General features: G+C 42.4%; 2 protein-coding genes across 4 annotated transcripts; both read left to right on the forward strand.

Annotated features, from left to right (window-relative positions):
* The first annotated feature begins 70 nt into the window (after positions 1–70).
* LOC127356095 (transmembrane protein 184B) lies at positions 71–16,301 on the forward strand. Of its 3 annotated transcripts, none has more exons than XM_051387540.1 (10): positions 71–195; positions 2,909–3,142; positions 5,461–5,626; positions 8,940–9,030; positions 9,178–9,253; positions 9,959–10,050; positions 10,511–10,680; positions 11,933–12,127; positions 12,567–12,593; positions 13,580–16,301. In XM_051387540.1, the coding sequence occupies exons 1-10, from the start codon at positions 193–195 to the stop codon at positions 13,807–13,809; spliced, it is 1,284 nt and encodes a 427-aa protein (XP_051243500.1). In that variant the 5' UTR covers positions 71–192; the 3' UTR covers positions 13,810–16,301. The 3 variants fall into 3 exon arrangements, with proteins under 3 accessions (XP_051243500.1, XP_051243502.1, XP_051243501.1); XM_051387541.1 differs by having other exon boundaries at positions 94–589; XM_051387542.1 differs by lacking the exon at positions 12,567–12,593 and having other exon boundaries at positions 72–195.
* Positions 16,302–17,141: 840 nt separating this feature from the next.
* LOC127355885 (probable ATP-dependent RNA helicase DDX17) lies at positions 17,142–25,101 on the forward strand. Its single transcript, XM_051387153.1, has 13 exons — positions 17,142–17,552; positions 17,745–17,904; positions 18,040–18,136; positions 18,227–18,360; positions 18,464–18,529; positions 18,658–18,799; positions 19,029–19,189; positions 19,379–19,551; positions 19,817–19,927; positions 20,138–20,199; positions 20,283–20,342; positions 23,357–23,596; positions 23,754–25,101. The coding sequence occupies exons 1-13, from the start codon at positions 17,506–17,508 to the stop codon at positions 24,236–24,238; spliced, it is 1,938 nt and encodes a 645-aa protein (XP_051243113.1). The 5' UTR covers positions 17,142–17,505; the 3' UTR covers positions 24,239–25,101.
* Positions 25,102–25,220: the final 119 nt, after the last annotated feature.

A 25,220-nucleotide genomic window follows, 5' to 3' on the forward strand; every position in this document is an offset into this window, starting at 1 on the left:
ACAACAGCACATGCAGTGCAGTCCAGCCTGTACTAAGTTACATCATGTTCAATAGGAACAGACGAGGAGAAATGAAACGCGTGACTGCGCATGCGCCGAGAGTTGTTGCTGGCAGCTGCTGTTGGTACAGTGAACTACCGATGGTGATGTGGATGAAATAACGGTGTCCGGTTCATCAGCTTTCGTTGGGAAATGGCAAGAAAATACTAGTTGTTTTTCATAGACGTTATATTGTAAGTGAGTGTGTCGCTTTATAGAAGCGTGTTATATCTCTCTTTACATTGTTTAGACTTTAGCAACAGCAAGCTAGCGCCAGGCTAGGAAGGCTGGCTAACGTTAGCTAGCAACGGCGCACGGCGTAAACGCTCAGCTGGCGACACTTGCCTTTCCTTAAAAAAAGGGAAAAGGGCAGGATTCCGGGGTTCAAACAGTGCTGCAGTGATTAGATAACCTGGCTGACTGTCGTCTGAATGTTAGCACCGGGCCAGTTAACTTTGTATACTCCAAAAAGGTTTGCAATCGACTTGAGATGATGAGCTAAATTGATGCTTTGATTGAAACCAGCGCCGATCACACAACTGCAGAGGAGGTGAGTAGAGCCGCAGGATGGAGTCCTGAACACTAACACCTACCATTTATTCATTTCTCTCTCTTTCCTAACTCGCGAACGATTTTAAATCCCATAATTAAAATCATCATCACTGAGGTAAATATTGCCTCCGCTGTATTTCCATAAAGTATGATGTCACCCTTTTTGTGAAATGCAGCACGGCTCTGTGCGGTACTGTTCCGGAGGCTGAAACCTGCGCACTCGTCCTTTTGTGGGAGTTTTTACAGCGGTGGTCAGTGCTCCACAGCCCCGTGGTCTCCAGCTGACTGAACACCGCCTCAATGGCCCGGTGCTTTACAGGACCTCTCCTAGCCTTAGGACTTATGATGGCCTGTCACAAAGACTGCTGATTCGATTGAGGTCAAAGTACAATGCATGTTTTGAAACGTACCCACGGGAGCAGTCAGCAGGATTGATGAGTTGCCTCTCTCTCTTGTCTGTGGCCCACTGGGAAGCATCCCGCTTTGTTGCTGTAGGTGCAAGCTGGTGCTTGTATATACTGAACACAGACCTCAGCCTTAATGTTTCTCGGATATGTAGATATTTTTGATAGATTTACATGCCTCCAATCATGGTTGGTAAATAGAATACATTTTCAGACTACTACATGATGAATGGTAAGACCTTCCCCCCCATATATAGTATGTATATTGTACATCACATCTGTTTGGACACTGACAAGCTTTGTTATTATGGAAAGTTAAACTGGAACTATCTAACTATAATAAAGACTGATATATTGCCCAGCCCTTAAATACATCAGTTGTGAACTGTCAGCCTGATGAAACACAGTAAATTCATTATTCTGGTAATATCTTGACATTTAACAAAGAACCCAGTCCCTCTGCAGTGATGGTTAATTTTTCTGTCCTGAATTGATCCCCTCAGTGTTTATTTGCCTAAGTAGTTAAACATATTCTCCCAGTGTGACATGCTGATGTGTTCCTAGTTACTGCATTGCCACAAGCTGATCAAGGCTTTGGCAAGAGGCATGAGTCATCCATGACCACCATGAGTACCAGCCTATATTTAGCTGGTGCACAGGGGGGTTTGAAAGTCATTGTGAAATGAGATTTCACTATGAATGATTAGATTATCGCCTTCCTGGAATCCACACAAAGAAAGTGACGTAGTTGGAGAGAGGACGGTGCTCTGCAGGGATTTGATCATGAGGGTGGTAGAACATGGAGCATCTTTATGGATGCTTTTGGTGTAGCGAGCTCCGGTTTGGTCCTTCTTGTTTTCATTTGTCCTAATCGGTGCTGCGTGACAGACACTGCTTGTCGTCGTATTTTCACTTCCTGTAAATCACTACTGGTATTTTGAGTTCTGGATGTGTTCCCATTCTGCACAAATGCAGTGTAAGCTTACAAGTTGATGCAAACCCAATAAATACCATTCAGCTAGTTTTGGACTGTGCCTTGCTGCACAGTTGGCTTAGTTTTTTTGACGATGAATGTTGAGAAAAAGTGAGGCACAGTTATAATGCTTAAAGCCACTCAGCAATGGAAAAAAGTATATCCGACTCTGTATCTCACTTCTGTCCCAGCCACATTTCCGGTGACGTAATGGCTACCTTTTCATAAACAAAGAGAGAAAACTGTTAAGGACATCTTTATCCATTTTAGAGAGTGTGCTTCAGGAGGAGTTGTGAGTTTCGTTATGATTTTACTTCAGAATCTACCCGAGGCCACAGCGGGTCAGGTAGGAGCCGATTTGTGGAAAGTTGTTCCGTCACTCAATATGTAAAGCGCCGTTTCTAGGTACTCTACGCCTCGTCCTGCTCTCAGCAAAGCACAGAAGAAAAGAAGGGGGAAAATTGGGTCAGCACCCCTCAGCTCATCGCTGTCACACTGATTCGCTGTGTTTGAGTGATTCAGCCCCCCCCCCCATGTGTTGGCGTGTGTGGTTTTTACACTCTTTATCAGCCTCTCCTCACCCACCTACCTTATGTCTCCTCTTTTCACTCCCTCTGTTTTGATCTCGATTCGTCTGTCTATCCACACAATCTCTTTTGCGCTGTAGATCTGTGCAGTGTCCTAGTTTTCTCTGCTCTGTATCTTTTTCTGTTTCCTCATTCTAACATCAGCAGATGTTGGCCTGAGATTTAGGTCTTAGTCTGTGCACGCCGGTTGCAATGCAAAGTGTTTCATTCAGGCTTTATAACGAGAAACACAGGGTTGTTCAGCTAAGTGTTGTCAACCATAAGCTACTTATTTAAAATATATTGGCTAAATTAGTTTGTATTACCTAGAGAGCATCTTGATTTAGTCTCATCTACACCCTTTCTTCATACAGATGAGTCAGCTTTGGCAGCGAGACATAACCCTGTCAGAGAGGTTGGGTAATGACTCTCCTGTCGGCATTGCCCCTGGGCCGCCAGCCACTGTGGCCCCACAAGGATCCAACTCCTCCTGGATGCCAGAAGCACCAGTGGTCACACCAGAAGAGCCCTTTTTCCTCATGACCTCGACTGCCCAAACTATATCGGGGTTTTTTGTTTGGACAGCTCTTCTGATCACGTGTCACCAGGTAAGGAGAGCCTGGCATTTTGGAGGTTGAAGGTGATTTAGTGTCCCAGAGGGTTTGAACTAACCTAACTAACTCCTCAGTTTCTGTCTCCACAACTAGTTTATTTTCCAACAGCAGTTTTCAAATCTACCTACAATTATCCCTCTTTTTTTAGTAACCACCATGTATTGAAGGTGGGTTTGTTGAGTACAAACAGCTCCTTTTAAGCAAAAGTACAGAAAAAACAAACAGCAGGCACATTCACAGCCTGGAGCATTTTCCATGAGCCCCTGTTAATCTATGGTTCTGTGTGTGCGAGGTCACACAGCAAACATGTGTGAAAGCTTCACATCCTGTGGGGAGAAAGCTTCTTCTAGATACTGACTGATTTTCTACTTTGTGTATCCAAATTACTAGCCAAGCATGGCTGAAGCACTTACACGTGGATGTTTAATACACATTTAGGGTTATGTGAATGCAGTGAGACAAAATAAAATGTACCTATTTCTTATGAATAAGAAGAAAATAAGAAAAAGCAGGATTGACTGCTGTTCTAGGGATGTTTGCTACCAGAGTTAGTTGGACTTCTTACCTAAGATCAGCCTGAGCTATCCTCCTAAGATAGTTGCAAACACTAAGCATTAGAAACAAATTATATAAGGGCTGCCTTTTCAGACCAGCGCCTAGTGGTTTCTTTTTCGACATGAAACAAATGTCCCCGTCCAAATGGGTATCCGGGGGATGTTGCAATTCATGGTCAGCTTCTCATCCCCAAGGCCTCGAGGGAGCCTCATGTGTCAATTTTGATTGACTGAGGTCGATTATGCTCCCTGAAACACACCCAGCGTGACAAATACCTCAGGTAGCCTAGCCATTGCGGTGTGTGCTGCATGAACTGCTGCTTGTCTGAAGCCCATAGAAATCTAGGTTTAGAGGATATCAACTAGGGGTGGATGATGTGGGGAAAAACTACCAAAAAATAAAGCAACAAGTAAAAAGGGACATGTTTTAGTTTCCTGTGCTTTGTCAGTTCAGAATAGTGTTAGAAAAAGGTTTTAGGAGTGGTGTTAGTGGTGCAGCACAGGGCGTACGTGCTGTTTGCCTTGTTTGTGTCAGCCCTCATGTTACACTGAAGTCTTTTAGTGAGCGTCCCCTATATGTAAGTGAGATCTGTTGTTCCTGGAGGCTTAGGTTAATGATTTGTCCTCCATTGTTTGCTGCTGCTCTTCAAGTACAGGGTTAAAGAAGAGCCCGCTGTCACTCTGGCAACAGGTGCTCCTGGCTCCGCTACGACATCAAAGAGCATGGGATGGGTGTGAGTGTGTGCGGGGGGGGGTCACCTAGCAACAAGGCCTGTGAGCGGAGTGCACTGTCTCGCTTGGTGTGTTGTCACCCACTGTTTGTTATTTTACCAAAGGTGTGTGTCTGTTTACAGGCCAGGAAAGGTGATAGGTGGGACATTGTGTAAGTGGAAAGGAGCCGGATGGAGCAGACAGACGTGCTGGTGACAAAGGCCCGCCCTCTTCTTCCTGCCGTCTGCTGCTCTCAATAGGAGTGATAAAAGCCCAGTATCCATTACCCAAAACAAGCCCTTGTGTCAGTCCACGCACACAACCCACGCCCTTCCGACACACAGTACTCCAACATACAGCTTAGGCAGATGTATACTGGCTGTATTCTGGCCTGTGCAGACAGACTAGAGCCTGATGAGAACACACATGCAAGTTGCATGAGGCAGAAATTATGCAGCTAACCCATTTATCCACCACGTTCTGGGCTGTGGTTTCACAAGGAGGAAGCTGATGAATATTCCCCTCACAGTTTCTTTTCCTACCTCATTATTCTAATGTGACCAAGATGTGTTGCTGTTTCAAACATTAAAATCCACGGTATAACAGTTCTGTATACACAAGACCTAATTCTTGGGATATATATATAGATATTTTATTTTATTTTTCTCAGTTTTGTATTTACACTTATATTGTTTACCTTGTGTGTTATGTGCAATTACTACTGTTTTACTGTAGTATTTTCTTTTACTCCTGGCTGCAGGTACAAAGAATACATTTCACTGTGCATTGTACTATGTATAACTGCATGTGACAAATAAAACCTATCTTATCTTATCTTATCTTATGTTATCCACACATATGGACACAATTATCCCCAACTGAGACAGTGTGTGATGTCTGATGTCAGGTTCAGGTTCTGGGACTCATTTGTGCACCCAATTCGTGCCAGAATCATAAAAGATCAAACTGTCGTAGAGTTGATATTTGGACTTTATCTATTTTGGTGAATACTCTTTTTAACATCTGTTCTTTCTCTCTTCTTCGTAGATATACATGCACCTACGTTACTACAGCTCTCCCAACGAGCAGAGGCACATAGTAAGGATCCTCTTCATAGTCCCCATCTATGCCTTTGACTCCTGGCTGAGCCTTCTTTTCTTCACCAATGAAGAGTACTATGTGTACTTCGACACGGTCCGAGACTGCTACGAAGGTGAGTGGATAGAGGAACACAGTGCAATGAACTGCTCCACTAGTGTGTTCTGCTGCAGGCTGGATTATATTCTGCCATAAGTGTCATGCAAACGGCAGGCCAGTATTCACCACTGTGGTGGGAGTCCGTATTTTGTGAGATAATGTGTCTTTTGACTCCCAGTAGAAATAAGGGTGTGAGAATTTATGTGTTGTGATACCTCAGTGGCAGATGGCCTTTGCAGTGTCTTCATTTACAAAGGTTGCCATCTTTGTTCTTGTGTCTCCATGGCCTCTTGGGATTGCAGGGGAGGGGGATCCTGTTTCCTAGCAACTGTATGAAAACGAGCAAATCCTTTGCAAAGACTTTTAAAAGGCTTCTCACTTTTGAGCAGATAAATCGTAAGCTTATTCTTCACAGCTTACAAGCCTGTAATGCAGCTATTGCATCTGAGTATTGAGGCAGATTCCAAGCGATTCCATAACATGCAATGGTTATGTTTGCTCTTATTATTCCATCATCACATGTGCTTTATAAGGGTCATTGCCTGAACATGCTTTTAGTGCTATTAGTTTAGCTACAGGAAGGCAAAGATGCCAAATATCAGCTGGTTAAAGCGACTCAGTTGTGAGGATTTGCTGCTATTCTCTGTTCATCAAAAAAAGAGCCGACAGTTTAATTGATCCTTAAAACAATGGTTAGTTGTGCCCCTGTACACATTGACAATATCATGTCACGAAAGGCTGCTGTGAGCAGTGTTTGGTCAGTCTGCTGTACTCGTAGTGTAGCAGGTTTGACAGTGTCTGAGAGACGCCATGGTAGGCCAGCACCTGTTAGGGCAATGTATTGTTTAATGTAGAGACTGACATAGGGTTTATTATAGACACAATTGGTGCCGTCCACTGCAGGTAAAATACAGGGTTCCCACGCATCCTGGGAAACCTGAAAAAGCTGGAAATTTAGAGACTAGATTTCCAGTCATGGAAACACATGGATATTGATTAAAATGATCAAATGTCCTGGAAATAATCTCTGTTATCCGTAGCCCCTCACTCAGATCACCTACTGAAACCTGGGTGTGTATTTAGTCGAATGAACTGTACATTTCAAACGGGTTCTCCAGATGCAAAGTTGAACTAACTTTCCAGCTTCAAGTCCATTTTTTCCAGAGCTTAAAGGTCCTGGAAAACAATTTGTTACAAAGAGTGTGAACCCTGAGAATATACACATAGTGCAGTAAGTGCACAGTATTTAGAGAAAGAAGCATTTTAAATTGTTTTCATGCTGCCAGTGTTTGCTTCTCTCTCTCTCTCTCTTACAAACACAGACACAAGCTCACTCAGCTGCCGGTAGTAGAGTATTTGTTCCTCTTCCAACAGAGTGTATAGACATCCCCCCAAAATGTATCTTTAGTTCTTTCTGAATTCTCTTTCTATCCATTTGTACCAATACTGTGTACCTTTATGGTTGATCAAAAGGTGCACATGTGGGGCCCATTACTGTATGTGCCTGTTATGGTACTGCTGTTAAATATGTATTTTCTGTCTCTCTCTTGGAGTGTATATCACAATTCAGTACATATTACAGAATGACTAAATGGTAGAATAGTGTATGAAAGTATACTGTTACTGCTATTATATGACAGAGTTTTCATAAGACATTATTGAATAGTCAGCTTTGTCCTTGCAATAAGCCATTTCTGTGGAGTTGCTCTTATTATTGACACTCTTGGATATTTATTCTTTCAAACTGCGTGTTAAAATTATTTCATACTGCAAGTCCCATTCAAGGTAAAAGCAGTGAAAGTGCAAGTGAAAATAATACTGAATGCGTAGTTATGCAACAAAGCCAGCCCTGTGCTCACTTTGTTCTGGCGGTGTGCTGCAATCACAGACGTGCTTTTAAACTCAGCCACTTAAAACAGTAAAGAGAGCAGCGGCAGTAGGGAGCTGGTATCCGTGGGTTACCCTTAAATTAGCCTGAGAACACCTGGGGCAGCAGACGAAACACATCATGCTCACCCAGGGACGCCAATTGCTGGGATCAGTATGCAGCCCAGTCAGGTTTATTTGAATTATATGTTACTCAGCAAAATGAATGAATAGCCAATACGTTATTGACCAGTCCAGTACACAGGATATCATATTACTGCCATGTATGCTTTTTTGGGCCTAACTGTAAATAAAAGGGATAGAAAGGTAAGAGCATGTATGTCAGTGTCTTTGCATCTATTAATTGGCACCTTTCTATGAAAGACATGCCACTACAGCAGACAGACAGACAGACATGAATCTGTAGGTTTTTATTCCTGTCAGACAGCTCAGACTTTGCTGTTTAGCCGTGTAGTCTGTTTTCTGTTGCGTAACTGTAACCATACCTTGGATGGGATGTTCATCTGAAGCCGTGCTTAAATAAAACACACACAAAAATCTGTAAAAGCGACCGGTTGCTTTGATTAAGTTGATTACTTATGAGATCCGACCAGTGGGTAGAATAGAAAGGGATTAGAGGCACACCTGGTGTAGCTTCACATTTAGGTCCACGATGCCGTGGAAGAATACTGCTACTACGGATCAGAATCGTATTGTAACATGTGACGTTTTGTGTTAGTTATATAACGCATTACATGAGTGAGTATCACAGCCTTAAATGTGCATCGTTCTGTTGTGTAAGATCTGTATTGTTTCTCTCAACCGTTTGTATTATGTGACAACATTGTGTGGCAGTGTGACACGACCATGAGCTCTGTTCAGTGTTGGCTTTCTGCAACAATGTTTCCACAGGTGTCCCATTATCTTTACCATTATCCACTTCTGCCCCCAGCACTAGAGATAGTATACCTTACAATTATGCTTAGGCTTATACCTCACCCACAACATTACCCAATCATCTCTAAGCCTGCTGATGGGGATGACTCACCTCTCTTCCTTGAAATGGCAAGCTCAGCAGTTCTGAAACAAAATCAGAAAAGCATAAGTGTAATTACGACAGTTACACCATGGGTTGTCAGCAACATCGGCTTCAGTTATCATGCATCAGTATGTTTTTGGAGGCTGTTAGAAATAACCAAACCACATCAGCAACATCGACATGCTATTTTTGTAAGAACCTAAGTATAAATGTAGGTTTCTCATTTTACTTGTGAGCCATTCTGAAGCCAAAATTAGCTTCAGATTTTCTCCTGCTAGAGAGGGATGAACCCTTGGTTGACTCTGACATGATGTGTAACCCTGAATCTGGATTTTCTGCACAAATTTTCTTATCTAATGCTTCAAACACTTACACTTACTTGGCTGAAAAAATGTAACCTTTTTTTCCGTGTGCGACACTGCAGCCTTCGTCATCTACAACTTCCTGAGTCTGTGTTATGAATATCTGGGAGGAGAGAGCGCCATCATGGCTGAGATCAGAGGGAAACCCATTGAGTAAGTCTTGCTTGCTCTCATCTTACCTTTTTTTTAATTTAATTTCTTTCTTTCTGGTCTAAACAATTGCTTGAGAAATGTCATGATAAAGTATCCTGCATACTTTGCCAACGATTTTGACCTGTATGAACCTGCACTCCACTTTAGGTCAAGCTGTATGTATGGGACCTGCTGTCTGTGGGGCAAGACGTACTCCATTGGTTTCCTCAGGTTTTGCAAACAGGTAACAATCAAAGGGTGTTATATCTATGTTTATATGTTGTGCTTTACAGATATATGAACTACTGTCCACTATGTTAATGCATGTTTCATAGGCGTGCACAATAATTATCAGGGCAGGTAGATTATCGGCTGATAATATGATATTTATAGTCTTATGTATTATTCCAATAATTAAATTCTAGCCGATAAATAAGGGAGTAATAATGATAATAATGATATATTATTTTGAATTGTGGAAATTTTTTGATGAATTTTACTAGAACATTTGAAGAGTCAAAACTGTTTTTGTTGCCAACTGTGTTTCTTGCCATCACATGAACTAACATACACTAAGATTGTGAACTTATAAATACAAAATTTATAAATTATCAGTAATCTTATTATATTCATTATATCAGCTGAAAAAAAATCCATATCATGCATCCCTAATGTTTTATCATGTTAACTAACTATAGATTCAATATGATATGAATATCTATAAATATGTCCATACGGTATAAGAATCTACTAGTAGATTAGTAGAAACTACTGTAGTTTAGAAAGTTAAACAAACTGGTATGGCCTTACTGCTTTTACTGCTTTTTATTGACATGTTATTTCTCCTGATCTTCTCTTTTTTACCTCATACCTACCATGTTTAATTCCCCCTCTCTCTCTCTCTCTCTCTCTCTCCCATTCTCTCTCTCACACACTCTTGCTTCGTCAGGCAACTCTCCAGTTCTGTGTGGTGAAACCCCTGATGGCAGTGATCACTGTCCTTCTTCAGGCCTTTGGGAAATACAAAGATGGAGACTTTAAGTATGTTTCTTCAACAACATTCCCACCGTCATTCACAACATGGACATCTCCATGCTCCATGTTGTGTCACACTACTGCAGACACTGACTTCAGACCATTATTGGCTGAGCAGAGTTAAACACAACCTCTGAATTCATATCTGTAATGAGTAATCAAAAGATAGAAACGCTCTAGAAAGTCTCTAGTTATCTCTACTGTGCAGTTGTTAGGTCATTACTATAAGATCCCTAATGAGGGCCTGTATCAGTGCTGCTCTACAGCCCATCCATATTTTAATGAACTTGACCCGAAGCTGCATATTTATGTAGAAATACATTCATCAACCTTCACAAGGAAGAGCCGCAGCTTTCCCAGAACTAGAACACTATTTTAAATGGTTTCAGTTCCTTCGTTTGATCACTTAGAAGTTTGTCATGTGTGTCCTAGCTAAAGGACATTGTTTTGTGTCTCTCTCGTCCAGTGTGGCTAGTGGTTACCTGTACGTGACCATTATCTACAACATCTCAGTCAGTCTGTCGCTCTACGCCCTCTTCCTCTTCTACTTTGCCACGCGTGAACTGCTTGTCCCGTACAACCCCGTGCTCAAGTTCTTCATGGTCAAGTCAGTCATCTTTCTCTCCTTCTGGCAAGGTAAGAAGACCACCACCTGTATTTGTTAGCACACATCAGTACACATGCCCATTTTTTCTGACATGATTTTGTTCAGCAGTCTGTAGGTTTATATCTGTATATCCAAATATTGGGCACATTTTAAATGAATTTCCAGAAGGTTGGCAAAAAAAAAATGGAAACCTGTAATTTGTTCCCATCTGTGCAAATATTCTAGTGTTTGCAGCAAGATTTCATACTATAATTAAAAGACAGCTATTTTCATTCAAGAAAAACCTCTGGATGGTGTTTTTGCTGCTGCCATTTATGGGGTTTTGCGGTGCAGTCATGTGAAATCTATGATACTGCATTGCACTGCCAGAAATTAACTCAGAAGAAGAGGTATGTTAAAAATGTCCAACTGGACAATTCCCCCCTTCAGTCACCGCCCCAAGTAGTTTCACAGCTGGGAGATGAGCGGCGAGTTTGCTACGTGCAACAAGCTCGCTTAGCTTTAACAAACAAAATAAACTCAAGATGTCAAGAAAGAAAATATATGAAACATCTATTTTCTGAAAACGTACACCTTCTGAATTATTCTCTTTTACCGAACTAAGAGCTGTTCAGTTACCTTGTTAACTAATTTTGAAGCACACTTCATTAATACTCACAGAAACATAATAAAACTCACTGAAACTATCTTGGTTAGTCATTCACGTGTTCCAACAATCATCAACTCTGGTGTCAAATCGAGTTAGAAGTGAAAATATCCTGGCTCTGCGCGCTGTCGCAGCCTCTCTAATACCCGACCTCGCTCCTCTCCCACTTCACGTCTCTCTCACGTCAGAGTCCTGGTCGGAGCCACTGTAAATCATTCCAGTACTGTATTCCCTGTAGTCAAACTGGTCGAAATAAAGCCCTAATTTACAGAGTTAAGAATACTCTGGCTCTACCGTGACCACTCGTTCTTCGGACACAGTGATAAAATGACAAACATCACCCAAACAATCAGCCAGAAAAAAACAACCGATGACTCTGATAGCCGATACATCTGTCCAGTCGCCCAACCCTAGTAACACTTATTAAGTCCACATCAGCTTTCAACACCCTTTTCATGAATCCTGTCTGTTAATACGGCGACCTTTTCAGTTTTTGAACAGGCGTTCTATTTCTGTGTCTCCACTCAGGTTCTTTCATGCACAGATTCAAATGTGTGCCGTTGAAAACTCGCTTTGTGTCTGTTCTCCGTTTATGATTTCTTTTCTCTCCCCCTGCCCGTGTTTGTGCACTTCAGGGATGCTGCTGGCCATTCTGGAGAAGTGCGGAGCCATCCCTCAGATCAGCTCGGCTGACTTCTCTGTGGGCGAGGGAACGGTTGCCGCTGGTTACCAAAACTTCATCATCTGCATTGAGATGTTCTTTGCTGCTGTTGCTTTGCGCCATGCCTTTACTTACAAGGTCTATATGGATAAGAGACTGGACTCATATGGTAAGGGAAGTGTGTGTGTGTGTGTGTGTGTGTGTGTGTGTGTGTGTGTGTGTGTGTGTGTGTGTTTGCAGGTATTAAGAGGCTGGTGTAGTTCTGATGGGTCGGGGATCAGAAAGGTTAAGCAAAATGTGTTTTATAATGGGAGAGAGTGCCTGTATGTTATAGAGTGTACCAGATTCTGTCTGCTGTGAACATTGTGAAATGGGTCTCGATACAGACTGGTTTCTTCAGTGTTACAGAGCTGATCTGACCTCGTTCTTTGTGTTCCGGCCTTTTTACTTTACTGATTCCTATCATTGACACTCTCTTAACTATTTTGAGTCTTTCTCTTTTCTTCTGCTTTGTTCTTCTGTTCCGTCATTTTCATCTTGACTCTTGTGTTCCTTGTCTTTCTTTGTCTCTCCTTTTTTCTCTCTTCTTCACTGTGCTGCACTGACAGGCTCATTTCCTATCTATGGACAGTACGGTAGGTCTGATGTTAGCTGTATTTTGTCTTATGTTTGCCCCATTACAGTTCTTTTTGTTACCCCTTTTGTGTTTGATTGTAGTTAAATGTTCATTACTTTAACATTGTTTGCATTTCAGCATGAATTCAGTTTATATATTTAAAGTCATGGGGGTTATGGCTGTCTTGTTTTGTGTTCTTAAGTATATTTTGCAGTCAGTGAACATTTTGTCTTTTCATTTCTCCTGGCACCATTTTGTTCCTACCCTGTCCCACCCAGTGCCCCCCTTCTGTTCTCTCGGCAGAAAAGCAGATTATTTTATTCCATCCTGCTCCTTAAATTTAGCAAAATTTTATTTTTGGCAAAATTTTAAAATAATGTATGTGGAATTTTAACTGGAATTAAACTGTTACTATCCAGCTTGACAATTGATAGACGTGGCATTTTGAGATAAACAGCATTGGCAAATGCCTGCGCTCACAAGGCTGATAAACAAAATGTGTTTGCAGTCACATTTTCAGGCAGCCATGTCAGTGTGGCTGCTGTGGAACGATGTTAGCACTGAAAAAGTTGGTTTCCCTGTACTATACCTCTCATGCAACGATTACTGGCTAGCGTATATATTAGGTTATAAGGGTACACCAATGTATTTTTCTGTTTCATTAATTAATACAATTCTAATCTAAAACAACATGTCACTGGCTAACTGGCTAAAATAGCCATGTATATTAGATTATAATGTGTATGATATTATGGAATTTTAAATGACTCTTCTTGGTTTTCATATCAGCATTATATTTTGGCCATTGGTCGCCCTGCTCTCTAATATCTGCATCAGCCATTGCAAAACCCCTAATGGTCGGCTCAGTTAATCTAAACAGCTGGATGGAAACATAGTTTCTGTGCTTTTTCTCACTCATCTGTTACTTTCATATTGCCCCCCCCATCCATCCATCCTGCTCTGTCTCTCTTTATTAATTTTCCAACCTTCCTACCCCACCTCCAGGTCGCTGTGCCCCAATGAAGAGCATCTCCAGCAGCCTCAAGGAGACCATGAACCCAGGGGACATGGTCCAGGACGCCATCCATAACTTCTCCCCAGCTTATCAGCAGTACACCCAGCAGTCCACGCTTGAGAGAGGTGGGGGGCCACCCCTCTCACGCAGCCACAGTAACCTCAGCACCCGTGGGGACAATGAAAAGACCCTGCTGCTCAGCTCCGACGACGAGTTCTGAGACTCAAACGCTCACTCAGAGGCTCACTTTACTCTTGTAGCCCATATTGATTTTTTTTTTATCAGCTATCTTAGATCAGATCTTCTGTTGCTACCTTAACATGGAAGATCAGATTCTGTTTTCTTTCCTTCTTTTTTTTCCCCACATTTAGACAGTGAAAAGATAGGATTCATGTCAGACATACAAAACTTTGGTTAACAGACTGTCGGAAGGGCTTGAGTGTATTATAAGGAAGAAGAGGAGGAGTAATGGTACCGTAGGAGAAGAGGGAGCACGAAGAGGGTAGAGAAGTTGTCACAAATATAGTTGGGGAGAGGAGAAATTTAGATTTTTAGGTTTATTTAGTTGTCATTTGTGTTGATGTAATAGAGGCCATTACTGACAGAAATACCATATCTACATCCATCTAATATGGATTGGTTCAGACACCTGTGCCTGCATATAGCGTCCTTATGCTGCACCACAGCGAAAACGATGACAGATAGCAGGTCTGTGCTAGAGCAAGTAAGTGCCATCTTCATCTGAAACACATGGCCTCCTTCATCTTTTCGTTTTTTTGTACAGATTCTCGATCCACACTCCCCCTCACCCCTCTGCCAACTCTGCCTCGTACCGAAACATTGCCAAATAGAGGGAGCAGTACCCTGTGCTCCAGCTAATGAGACACTGTCTCAAGACGTAGAAATGATTTATAGTCAAACTAAACTAAGGAGCCTTCGAATTCCAGGGCTTTAATATATAAGAATTGAATCACAAATATTTTTTTTTATTTGAATCTTGTATGACCTTGAAGGTGTAACTCATTTAAAGACTAGTTTGTTGGAAATGTATCATTCCAGAAATGTTGAATAATATCCTGAATATTCTGTGTTGTTTGCATTTTGTTGTGGGTTCATATGAACAAGTGACTCAAAAGATTAATTGTACAACTCCAGCTGTTGGCCTGACTTGGGCTCCTCGCACAGCGTTGTTGTTTGTGGAGCACAGAGGGAACAGCTGCAGGAGAGATTTCAGTGTGGGGCAGAGAGACCGACGGAAGGACAACACCCACACAGATTACAGATTACTGAAGAAGCAACACTTCCCTGCAGTGCCGGCCCAGCTGTGATGTGCTATGGATTGTAATCCCATAATTAAGGGCATTACATGTAGCACAGATCAGGCCTGCCTCTGCTGGTATCGTTTATAATGGCCTCACTGCTATAGTAGTAGTGAGAGTGAGGACATTGATCATTACAGACAGATAAAGCCATGCAAAGATCGATCAGTGCAAACAAGGCTTTTAATCCAACTGGACTCACATCCAGAAAATAAATATATGGGCATTAAAAGTTGCAAGAGGATAGAATATTCAGGTACTGTTAGAAAATATACATGTAGTTATGATTAATACATGTACGGGGGCACACTATGCTAGAAGACAGTGACGCATGGTAGAAAAAAAACCTTTAGACCTGCCTGTCGTCCTCTAGATCTTATTATCTTTTGGAAAAAGATAATGGTATAATAGTTTGAGTTTAATGTTCACATGCGACCAACTACTGTTTAATATGCGTTTTAGCAGAGGCCAATATAGAAGTCACTTGTGTGTGATTCTGAATATTTGATGGAGGAGCACGACATCAGGTATACAACCTGAGTGGATCCTTTCGACAGGCGACACTGCTGCCTATAAATGTGCAATTCATCGTTTTTTTTCCTCTTGTCATGTCGAGTGCTGAGTCCAAACTGATTTTACACATTGACTCAAGCCCATTGACTGCAGGTTCACAAACAATACAGTCCTTGTGAGTAATGAATGTAGTCAGGATGAAGAAAAACAGCCAAATTGATGGTGCATCCTCAGAAGAGCACAATCAACTTCCTAATGAGAAATCTGTATTCAGTTAGCAGAATAACTGAAGTGTTTGTTAAATTGTTGGTTTTCAGCTGTGACTGCTAACACATATCACTACCAACCATCTCCTACACAAAATAATTAAGACTTAATATAACTTGTGCATCCGTCTTTCCACCGAACCTGTAGAGGTTCAGTTGAAGGCAAGGTCGAGTGAATTTGTTCTATTAATGTAACATTAACTTAATGGTATCGAAAAAGTGAAATTCACTGCCTTATACTCTGCCCCAGTGTAACAGCATATCAGACTCAAGCATTTTGATTCAGAATACTGTCCGATTATTTGTTTTGATACAATGTGATTGAAAATCTGGATGTTAATCACAAAGCTGAATATATTAAACAAGGAAATATTGTATCAGAAAGGCAAGAACGTTGTATATAGAGTTAAACTAAGCACTGCGGAACATTTATGATGATGACTGCAATGGTATTGCTTGGTATAGTGCTTTAGTTTAATATTTTAATTTTCATATATTCTCTGGTTTTATTTCTGTTGTATACTTTGATTTGTATATTGGTAATATTATCTCATGTTTTTATGCTATATTGGTTTCTATTGGTGGTGAAAAGGAAATAAAAGACAAATGCAAACAAGACATTTCTGCCAGGTGTTTGTTCAAGTCAGCTTGTGGTATGGATGAGATGATGTACAATATTATTGTTTGACTTGAAAAAGCTGTCTGGATCTCCAGCAGACAGTCCTATATTGATTTCCTGATTTATTTTTAATAACGGGACAAGAGTGTGCTCACATCTGTCCTGTCATTCCAAAAACCTGATGTGTGGAAATAGCATAGTTTTCGAAATTAAGATCAAGGAGATGAGGTGCCTATCAATGCAATAAATATGTGTATTAACAATATTTAAGGTACAGTGATTCCAGTATGTTTAAGTGTCATTTTAAAAGTTTGAATTATATTTTCATAATTATTGTGATGATATTGTACATAATTATTTTGGCCAAGATAATATGTCATAGGAAATGTTCACATTGTGTCATGCCAAGCTTGTAGACACCATTACCATCATCACAATAATATGTAATATATTGTGACATTGTACAATCATTCTACTTTTATTTATACACTCTAGAAATAGCCAGAGAACTAGAAACCCCTGTAGTCAGCAGTGTTAAGTGCAGTGTTTATATTTACAGCTACCAGTTACTTAAATTCACATATAAGACAATGATACTCATTATACTTCAAATGAATCTCTATTTAACTCCACCAGCTACAAACTGATGCTGCTTATATGCAAATCTTTACACATGTAGGATTACTTAACAATTTAATTTAATAACTAGACAGTTACTTGTAATAGAGTATTTTCACAATATTCACATATTGTCGCAGGTTTTCGTTTCAGGCCATGAGGATGTCAATCATACGTGAGGGGCGGGGCTTCTCAAACAGCCAGCCAATCACAGTAACTTCCGCTCACCGGCAGCCGGAGCGCTAACAACAACATAGCAGAGCTATAACAAGAGCTTGGTGCGACTTATTATTGTGTCAGTTGGACTTTAGTTTAAATTCGTCTTACCAAAACCATGGTGTGGTGTCATATCTGACTTTTCAACAAGCTCATATTAAGAAAGAGACAGTTTCTCCATCCAGTCAGCGTTACAAGCTAACATTAACGTTAGCATTTGGCTGAAACAGCGTCGGTGGTTTTGGAGCTAACGTTAGGCCCGAGGCGGTAACGACAGGTGAACGACAGGTAACCGGGGCCCGCTGACCTAAAGGCCACAGAAAATAACTGCTTCACCCCCCGAAAGACGAACCAGTGTCCCCAAAATGAGATCGTACGGAGACAGGGATCGAGACCGCGGCCGTGACAGAGGGTAAGCAGCGAAGAGTCAAAACAACCAGTTAGCATGCGAGCTAATGCTAGCCCAAACCGTTAGCATAGCTGTCATTGTAAACGGACTTTAGTGCGAAATTGTGCTCGACAGTGCTGACATGTAATGTTGTTATGGCGGCCCAGACAGCTGTCGTATACCTAGCTACACAGTGTGTGTCTGCTCTTGTCGCAGGAGCCCTCGTTTCGGGTCCAGCAGAGGCGGCCCACCGCCGGGGAGAAAGTTTGGGAACCCCGGAGAACGTTTACGAAAGAAGAGGTGGGACCTGGACGAGCTTCCCAAATTTGAGAAGAACTTTTACAGTGAACATTCAGAAGTGCAGCGAATGAGCCAGGTAAAGCTGAAATGTCCCAGTGTGATCTTGTGCAATGCGTATCTAACGATCCCCTTTGGTTTGGTTCATGAAAAGAGAGGCTCTGGCGTTTTCTGTGTCGGATTCACACACTGGCTTCATGTGTTGTGCTTTCAGTATGATGAAGAGGAGTATCGCAGGAAGAAAGAAATCACTGTTCGAGGCTCCGGCTGCCCAAAGCCCATCACCAACTTCCATCAGGCACAGTTTCCCCGTAAGCAACACCGTGGGTTACACATCAACTCATACTAAGTCTGTTGTTAGAGAATTAACTGGAATATTTGTGTTCTGCCTCTCCATCCAGAATATGTAATGGATGTACTGATGCAGCAGAATTTCAAGGAGCCCACAGCCATTCAGGCTCAAGGTTTCCCTCTGGCCCTCAGCGGTAGAGACATGGTGGGCATTGCTCAGACTGGCTCTGGGAAGACCTTATCGGTGAGACATGTACCTCCCTCGACCCCTGTATTTGCAAAGATAAATACGGTGAATTACACAGCAGCATAACTCACCGACCTCTCCTCCTTTCTTCTTTGTGAAGTATCTGCTGCCTGCCATTGTGCACATCAATCATCAGCCCTACTTGGAGCGTGGCGATGGACCCATTGTACGTGAAGAGAAAAGGAATACACTAATCTCTGAGTAGATATGTGTACAATAATGATATTAAAAGCCTTCAAAGTGTCCAATGCACTAAACAGTGGATTGTTATGGTATTGTATGTGTGCTCTGCAGTGCTTGGTTCTGGCCCCCACGAGAGAACTGGCGCAGCAGGTCCAGCAGGTGGCATACGACTATGGAAAGTCATCCCGCATCAAAAGCACCTGTGTGTATGGGGGTTCTCCCAAGGGACCTCAAATTCGAGACCTGGAGAGGGGTGAGGGGTCATTTCTGCTTGGATTGACACTATTTTGTGTCACATTACTAACTATTATATTATTATTATTATTATTATTATTATTTATTATTATTATTTATTAGTTATTCTTATTTTTAGCTAAGCAATTGTTACCCATTGAAATCCACATTGAGTTAGTCTGTAATTGATGTTTTTTTGAGTGTAATTAATTATATAAGACACTGAAACATAGCTTTGTTTCTCCTAGGTGTTGAGATCTGCATCGCCACTCCAGGTCGTCTGATTGACTTCCTCGAGGCTGGAAAGACCAACCTGAAACGCTGCACGTACTTAGTTCTGGATGAAGCTGACCGCATGCTGGATATGGGGTTTGAACCACAGATTCGCAAGATTGTGGACCAGATCAGGGTAAAGCTAATACATTTGTACATTAAAAGTATTTATTAGTTATTAGTTTAGTTATTGTTTGTCTTTTAGCAGCCAGAGAATTTCCTGCTTTTTTAGCATGTGCATTATGCTGTTGTTAAACGAAGCAGTCCTTTTCAGTGTCTGTTGTTCCCTGTTTTTGTTTATTTGGTGTGCTCCTGTCTTTGCCAGCCCGACAGACAGACCCTGATGTGGAGCGCTACCTGGCCTAAAGAGGTTCGCCAGCTGGCGGAGGACTTTCTGAAAGACTATGTCCAAATCAATGTCGGCGCGCTGGAACTCAGCGCCAACCACAACATCCTTCAGATAGTCGATGTCTGTATGGAGAGTGAGAAGGACCACAAGTAAGAGGCTTGTTGCATCTTTTGTTTCCTGCTTTTGTTTATTACAGGTAGTTTGGTTTGTATTCTTCAGGGTCTTCTTCTTTGTGATATTACTTTATTCTTGCTTCTTATTCCTTTCCTGTGTTGAATCTCTTGCCTGCCCCTTTCAAGCCTTAATTAAAGGATTGTTTCCTCTATTTTTTGTAGAGATGAGTGAGCATTGTATACATGTTAAACCTGTAAATATTATGTATCTGTTGATTATTTTTTTGTTTCCTGTTCTCAGGTTGATCCAGCTGATGGAGGAGATTATGGCTGAGAAAGAGAACAAGACCATCATCTTCGTGGAGACCAAGAAACGATGTGACGATCTCACACGCAGGATGAGACGTGATGGGTGAGTACATGTAGCTGGTGTGAATAAATACACTGTACACCGCTCAAATAAAGACTTTTGCCCCAACACTGATTTAAATGTTCATCCTGTGGATGACCAAGAACTTTGTAAAAATGGGAATGAGTGCATTTTCTTCCTGGGATTACGAATGGATCATTAAAAGAACTAAAGCTATTCATTGATATGACAGGTTGCTTGTCTGTCTTCTAGGTGGCCAGCGATGTGTATTCATGGTGACAAGAGCCAGCCAGAGAGAGACTGGGTGTTATCGGGTAGGACAGACCGTTTTGCCAGTGTTGTCTCTTTGAAGATGATGTTCGGCTCCTAATCATCTGTTCTTTGTCTCGTGTTGCAGAATTTCGTAGCGGCAAAGCTCCCATCCTCATCGCTACTGATGTGGCCTCGCGTGGTCTGGGTATGTCCTGTGTGCTCAAGTGCAACGCAAATCATTTCCTCAGTATAACCACACACAAACACACACACGCACACACACACAATATTTAACTGTTTTTAAAATGTAGTATAATCGCAATGTAGTAACAACAACAATGGTCATTATATAATGATCAGACTCTTCACTGAATGTTTATTTACAGTAGATTTATGATCAAATGTGAACCACGCACACATAGAGATTTGCTTTCTAAAGAGCATATGATGCTTCTCAGATAAAATGTGTATCTAAGAAGTGTATCATATTCGAAGCAGGGTTTCCTGTGAGGATTTAAGCCACTTTGCTCTATTGACTAAGACAGAAAAACACTGAACATAAGAATGATGTTGAATAAAGTGTGAAGATGTAAGGGGTGAGGCTAGTGAAGCAGCCCCTTACAGGATGGCAATCAACCTTTAACCTAATTCTATGTTCATTTGTTTTCTTTTCATTTTGTTTTTGTTTGTTGTTTCCAAGTCTCTCCTCGGGCAACTAGAAGCACACAGGCCCTCGGGAGCCTGCAGCCGGACCTAGGCATGACAAATCGAAAAGCTGACTTGGGGAGAGAGACGGCCTGATTAATCAGTCCCACACAGCCATCTCCACTGAATCCCTAGAACAGAGCCCACAAACAAAACTCTCCCCCCTTCCAGGACACTGGCTGCCTGGGCGACAGAGGGGGGGAGGGGGCGAGCGCGGGGTGCTGCTGGGCTTCCAAATTTGATCGTAGGGTCGGGGGCCGCTGTCAGGCGAGAGGGCGAAGAGGGGGGTATGGAGGAGGGTGGGCTCCCCTCGGCCATGCCATCATCACAGTGACGCACCACACCATTTGTTCCTGATTAAATTGACTCAGAGACTTTTTAACAAAGTTTTCTATATCTGTGTATTAATCTGATGGGATATGGATTAAGAAAACGTTCCTGCACAGTCCCTGTGGAGATACATTTCCATTCCCATTAACAAACTTTGTACGGCAAAATTTGAACCTAAATTGGTCCTGCAGATAATACACGCTGATAGATGAGACATATCACTGAGATACAGTGGTGCGTTACAAGAAGACAGAGAAAGAGACACCTGCCAGGAAGTGAGGGTGGAAAGCAGCCAAAGCCGGGCATGGACGGCTATGCTGGAGGCTCCCCTCTGAACTGCCCCCTGATGCCAGCCCCTGACACCCCCCACCACTGGCTGTGCCGGCCGGCCTCTCCCTCTGCGGACGTCATGTCTGGTCCTGGCTGGCAGGAGTCCTGGCCTGGAGGAGCCACCTCTCTATAATCGATTTCCCTCCCTTTCTGTCCTTTCTTTCATTCAATTTCTCTACCTCCCTCACACATGTCTCTTTTTCCACCACTTCTCGTCCTGTTTTGCTCATTTCTTATATGTCTGATTCTTTCTCTCATTCATCTCTTCTCATTACCTCCTGTCCACCACCCAACCCGCCTTCCTTCAACCTCCCATCTTTTCTTCAAACTATTTCTGACCCCTGTCCTTTTTGTCCCTTTGCCCCCTGTCCCCAAATTTACTGTGTCCTGCTTTCAACCCCTCTTTTGTTTTTACCACATCAGCCATCTTTTCTTTGTATACATCATACCTGACCACCAGTCCAGTCTGTTAATAACTCACCAGCTCTTGATGAAGTGCTAAATTTCTCCATAAGGACTAGCACAGACTGCCCGAGCCCACTCTCAGACCCCTCTTACAGAAAACATCCATGTATCTTCTCCTTAGTGTCTGTTTCTTGTTACTAAACTTGAAAAGCTGGGCTCGTTGACATCACTGCCGTTGGAAGTGACCCTGGGGGGCATTTGGAACAAGCCACACCAATCAAAGCCCCGCTCTACATCATGATAAGAACTTACTTGTCACTGCCACCCACTAATGTAAGAAATAGCAGAGTAGGTCGTTCTCACAAGGGCTTAAGATCCTTGAAGTTTACGTGAAAGAATCCAGTAAAGGCCTCTCCACCCGCCACCTAGTGCTAGGAAAACCCAGCAGTAACATCTCCAGGGGGGAAAAAGAGGCTGGGTGTCAGAAAGAGGCAAAACATAAGACTAGAGTAGGACCGCACAGTCCATCTGGAGCCCTGGCCCAGACAGTTGCCAGCTTTGGGAGTGTTGTGGAGGAGTGGCGAGGTGGGAGAAGGGACTGCTTTTTGTCCTGTCTGCTCTCCTCCTACCCCTGCAGACCTCCCAGGACTGGTGATGGGTAGGGGGACAGAGAGGTAACTTTGTAAGCCATCACTAAATCTCTGAGACAGGGTAAGTACTGTACCTCAACCTGCCCCCCCTTTCCCATTTTCTCTTCCACCAGCCTTCATCATTTTGCTTACAAAACAAGACCTGTTTTCCCTCTAATCAGCAGTGTTTTCTGAGCCCTTTGTCAACTGTAATGAGAAACAGACCTCTGATTTGTTTTGAACAGATTCTCTTCCCCTAAAAGAAATTAATCTCATTTGAATCTTACACTATAAATCAGCAACTCCTGTAGAGCGCTAAATCTGTCTGACACACAAGGATCATCTTCTAGGTTTCATTTAAGGGTCATTTGCCTCATAAAATTTGTTTTTCCCTTTAAAAATGTAACTTAATATTGTCCAAATTATTCAGCAAACCACTAACTTTTTTTCATCACTTAATTCAGTTCTGTAGCTTTGGCAGAACTTAATTGCATGTGTGCAAGTACTTTATTACCATACTAGACTATTGAGCCCTGTTTTGTAATTGGCATGGTAAGTAAATTCATTTTCTAATCGTGTACAAATAGTTACAAATTGAACAGGTAAGTGTTGCTTTCAGAGGATGATGGGTGTGTTGCAGGTATTGTCTGTCTAAATGTTCCCAGTTCCAGAAGCACAAAACTTAAAATTCATGAATGGAGTAGATTGATTGATTTTTCCAACAGTGTTAGTTTTGGTCTGACTTGTGTTTTTGTCTTTTCCGTCTCCGTAACCGATCCCATCACCCCTTCTCGACCCCGCTACCGTCTCAAATATGAAGATGTGGAGGATGTCAAGTTTGTCATCAATTACGACTACCCCAACTCATCGGAGGACTACATCCACCGTATCGGCCGTACTGCCCGCAGCACCAACAAAGGCACTGCCTACACCTTCTTCACTCCGGGGAACATCCGTCAGGCCCGCGAGCTGATCCGGGTCCTGGAGGAGGCCCGGCAGGCCATCAATCCCAAACTACTGCAGCTTGTTGATAATGGACGTGGAGGAGGAGGCGGAGGAGGTGACTATTTGACTGCATTGTGAAAGATGGGATAACCAGCTAACGCCTGACCATGTTTGAGAGGTGTTAGTGCTTTATCCCATTAACAAATAGTTGTTAGTCTGATGAGCCAACACAGTCTGATGGCAATTCCTCCTCCTCTGTCCTTTATTTCCAGGTGGCCGTCCCCGTTTCCGCGGGAGCTCCAATTCCAACAATCCCAACCTGATGTACCAGGACGAGTGTGACAGGCGAATGCGTTCCGTGGGTGGGGGCAGCAGCACCAAGGACAGCCGCAGCAGCAGCAGCAGCTATGGCCGTGACAGCAGAGACAGCCGCGGAGGAAGCAGCCGGGACGGCGATCGCTCCACCTCATCTTCCTCCTCTTACAGAGATCGCAGCAGCAGGGACGGAGGACGCAGCTACGGCTCCGGCTCCGGCTCCAACTCATACGACCAGTACCAGAATAATAACGGCAGCAGCAGTCAGTACAGCAGCTCCAGGGCCAGCTCCGGGTCGGGGGGTGGCGGAGTGGGCCAGACCCCAACCACTTCATCGGCCCCCCAGCCTCTGATGGCTCAGCAGTTCAACCCTCCCCAGCCCATGATAGGCCTGATGGGGCACTCGCCATTCCAGTTTGCTTCTCCATCAGGCAGAAAGTAATGTCACACACAGCACGACACATACTGTACACCGTCTGAACATCAGTGAGAAATCTTGGTTCTGCAAGGGTTTAGTCCTTTTGGTAGTTGTAACATCAACTGGCCAGTTATCAGGTTGTTCTGGCTGCAACTAATCAGTGCACTGTGCTTTTAAAATTTCTTCTTTCTTTAAGATCAAGACATCAAAATATTTAGACTGATTCCCAGTTTGGTTAGTAAGTGGGCAACCCTTTTTGTTTTTGACTTCTTCTTTAAAGTCAAATGAATCAGCATTTATTATTTAGTTTGACAGAAACTTGTCTGTCATTTGACAGTTTGTCACTATTGTCTTGGGGGAAAAAAATCTTTTGTACCAATGTGCTGGTTTTGTATTGTGATCCTCTTGAGCTGCTACAGAGGATTTATAGTATCTGCTTTTCCCTTTAGGTGTGTCAAAGGTAGGTGCTGACATTAATTCTTGTGTAAATAAATATAATAGTGTGTTTCTGTTTTAGGTACAACGTCTTTTATTTTTGTGTTTGAAAGCCAAAAGGTAAATTTTAATTAAAAAAAATGTTGGCTGGTGTTTCTTGAGGAAAATTATGGTTAGAAATAGTTTTTCTATAAAAGATTTTTCTTTTTTAGAACATTTTCTTTAAAATGTATCTTAATTTCATTATAGATATTAGTTTAGGCCTTATAGACGCAACTCTGCAAGGGCTTTGTGTTGCTATGGCGGCAGTTAAAGTCACATGCATGTAAATGAACTTTTCTTTCACGTTCATGTTTATTGACACCACCATAGATTGCCGCAGTGATGATTGAGAATTTCCTTGCAAATAAAAGTCTCTTTTTACAGTTTGTTTAATAAAGCTCTTCAATGTATCACTGTGTACTGTTTAAATCATTACCACTAATACTGTGGAGGTGTATGGCAGCTTTAGGTATTGTGAGTTGTCATGTGGTTGAAGTAATCGGTTATCTGCAACACAAAAGAACGTGCC

The sequence above is a fragment of the Dicentrarchus labrax genome, unplaced genomic scaffold (genome assembly GCF_905237075.1).
Source record: "Dicentrarchus labrax unplaced genomic scaffold, dlabrax2021, whole genome shotgun sequence".
NCBI lineage: Eukaryota > Metazoa > Chordata > Actinopteri > Moronidae > Dicentrarchus > Dicentrarchus labrax.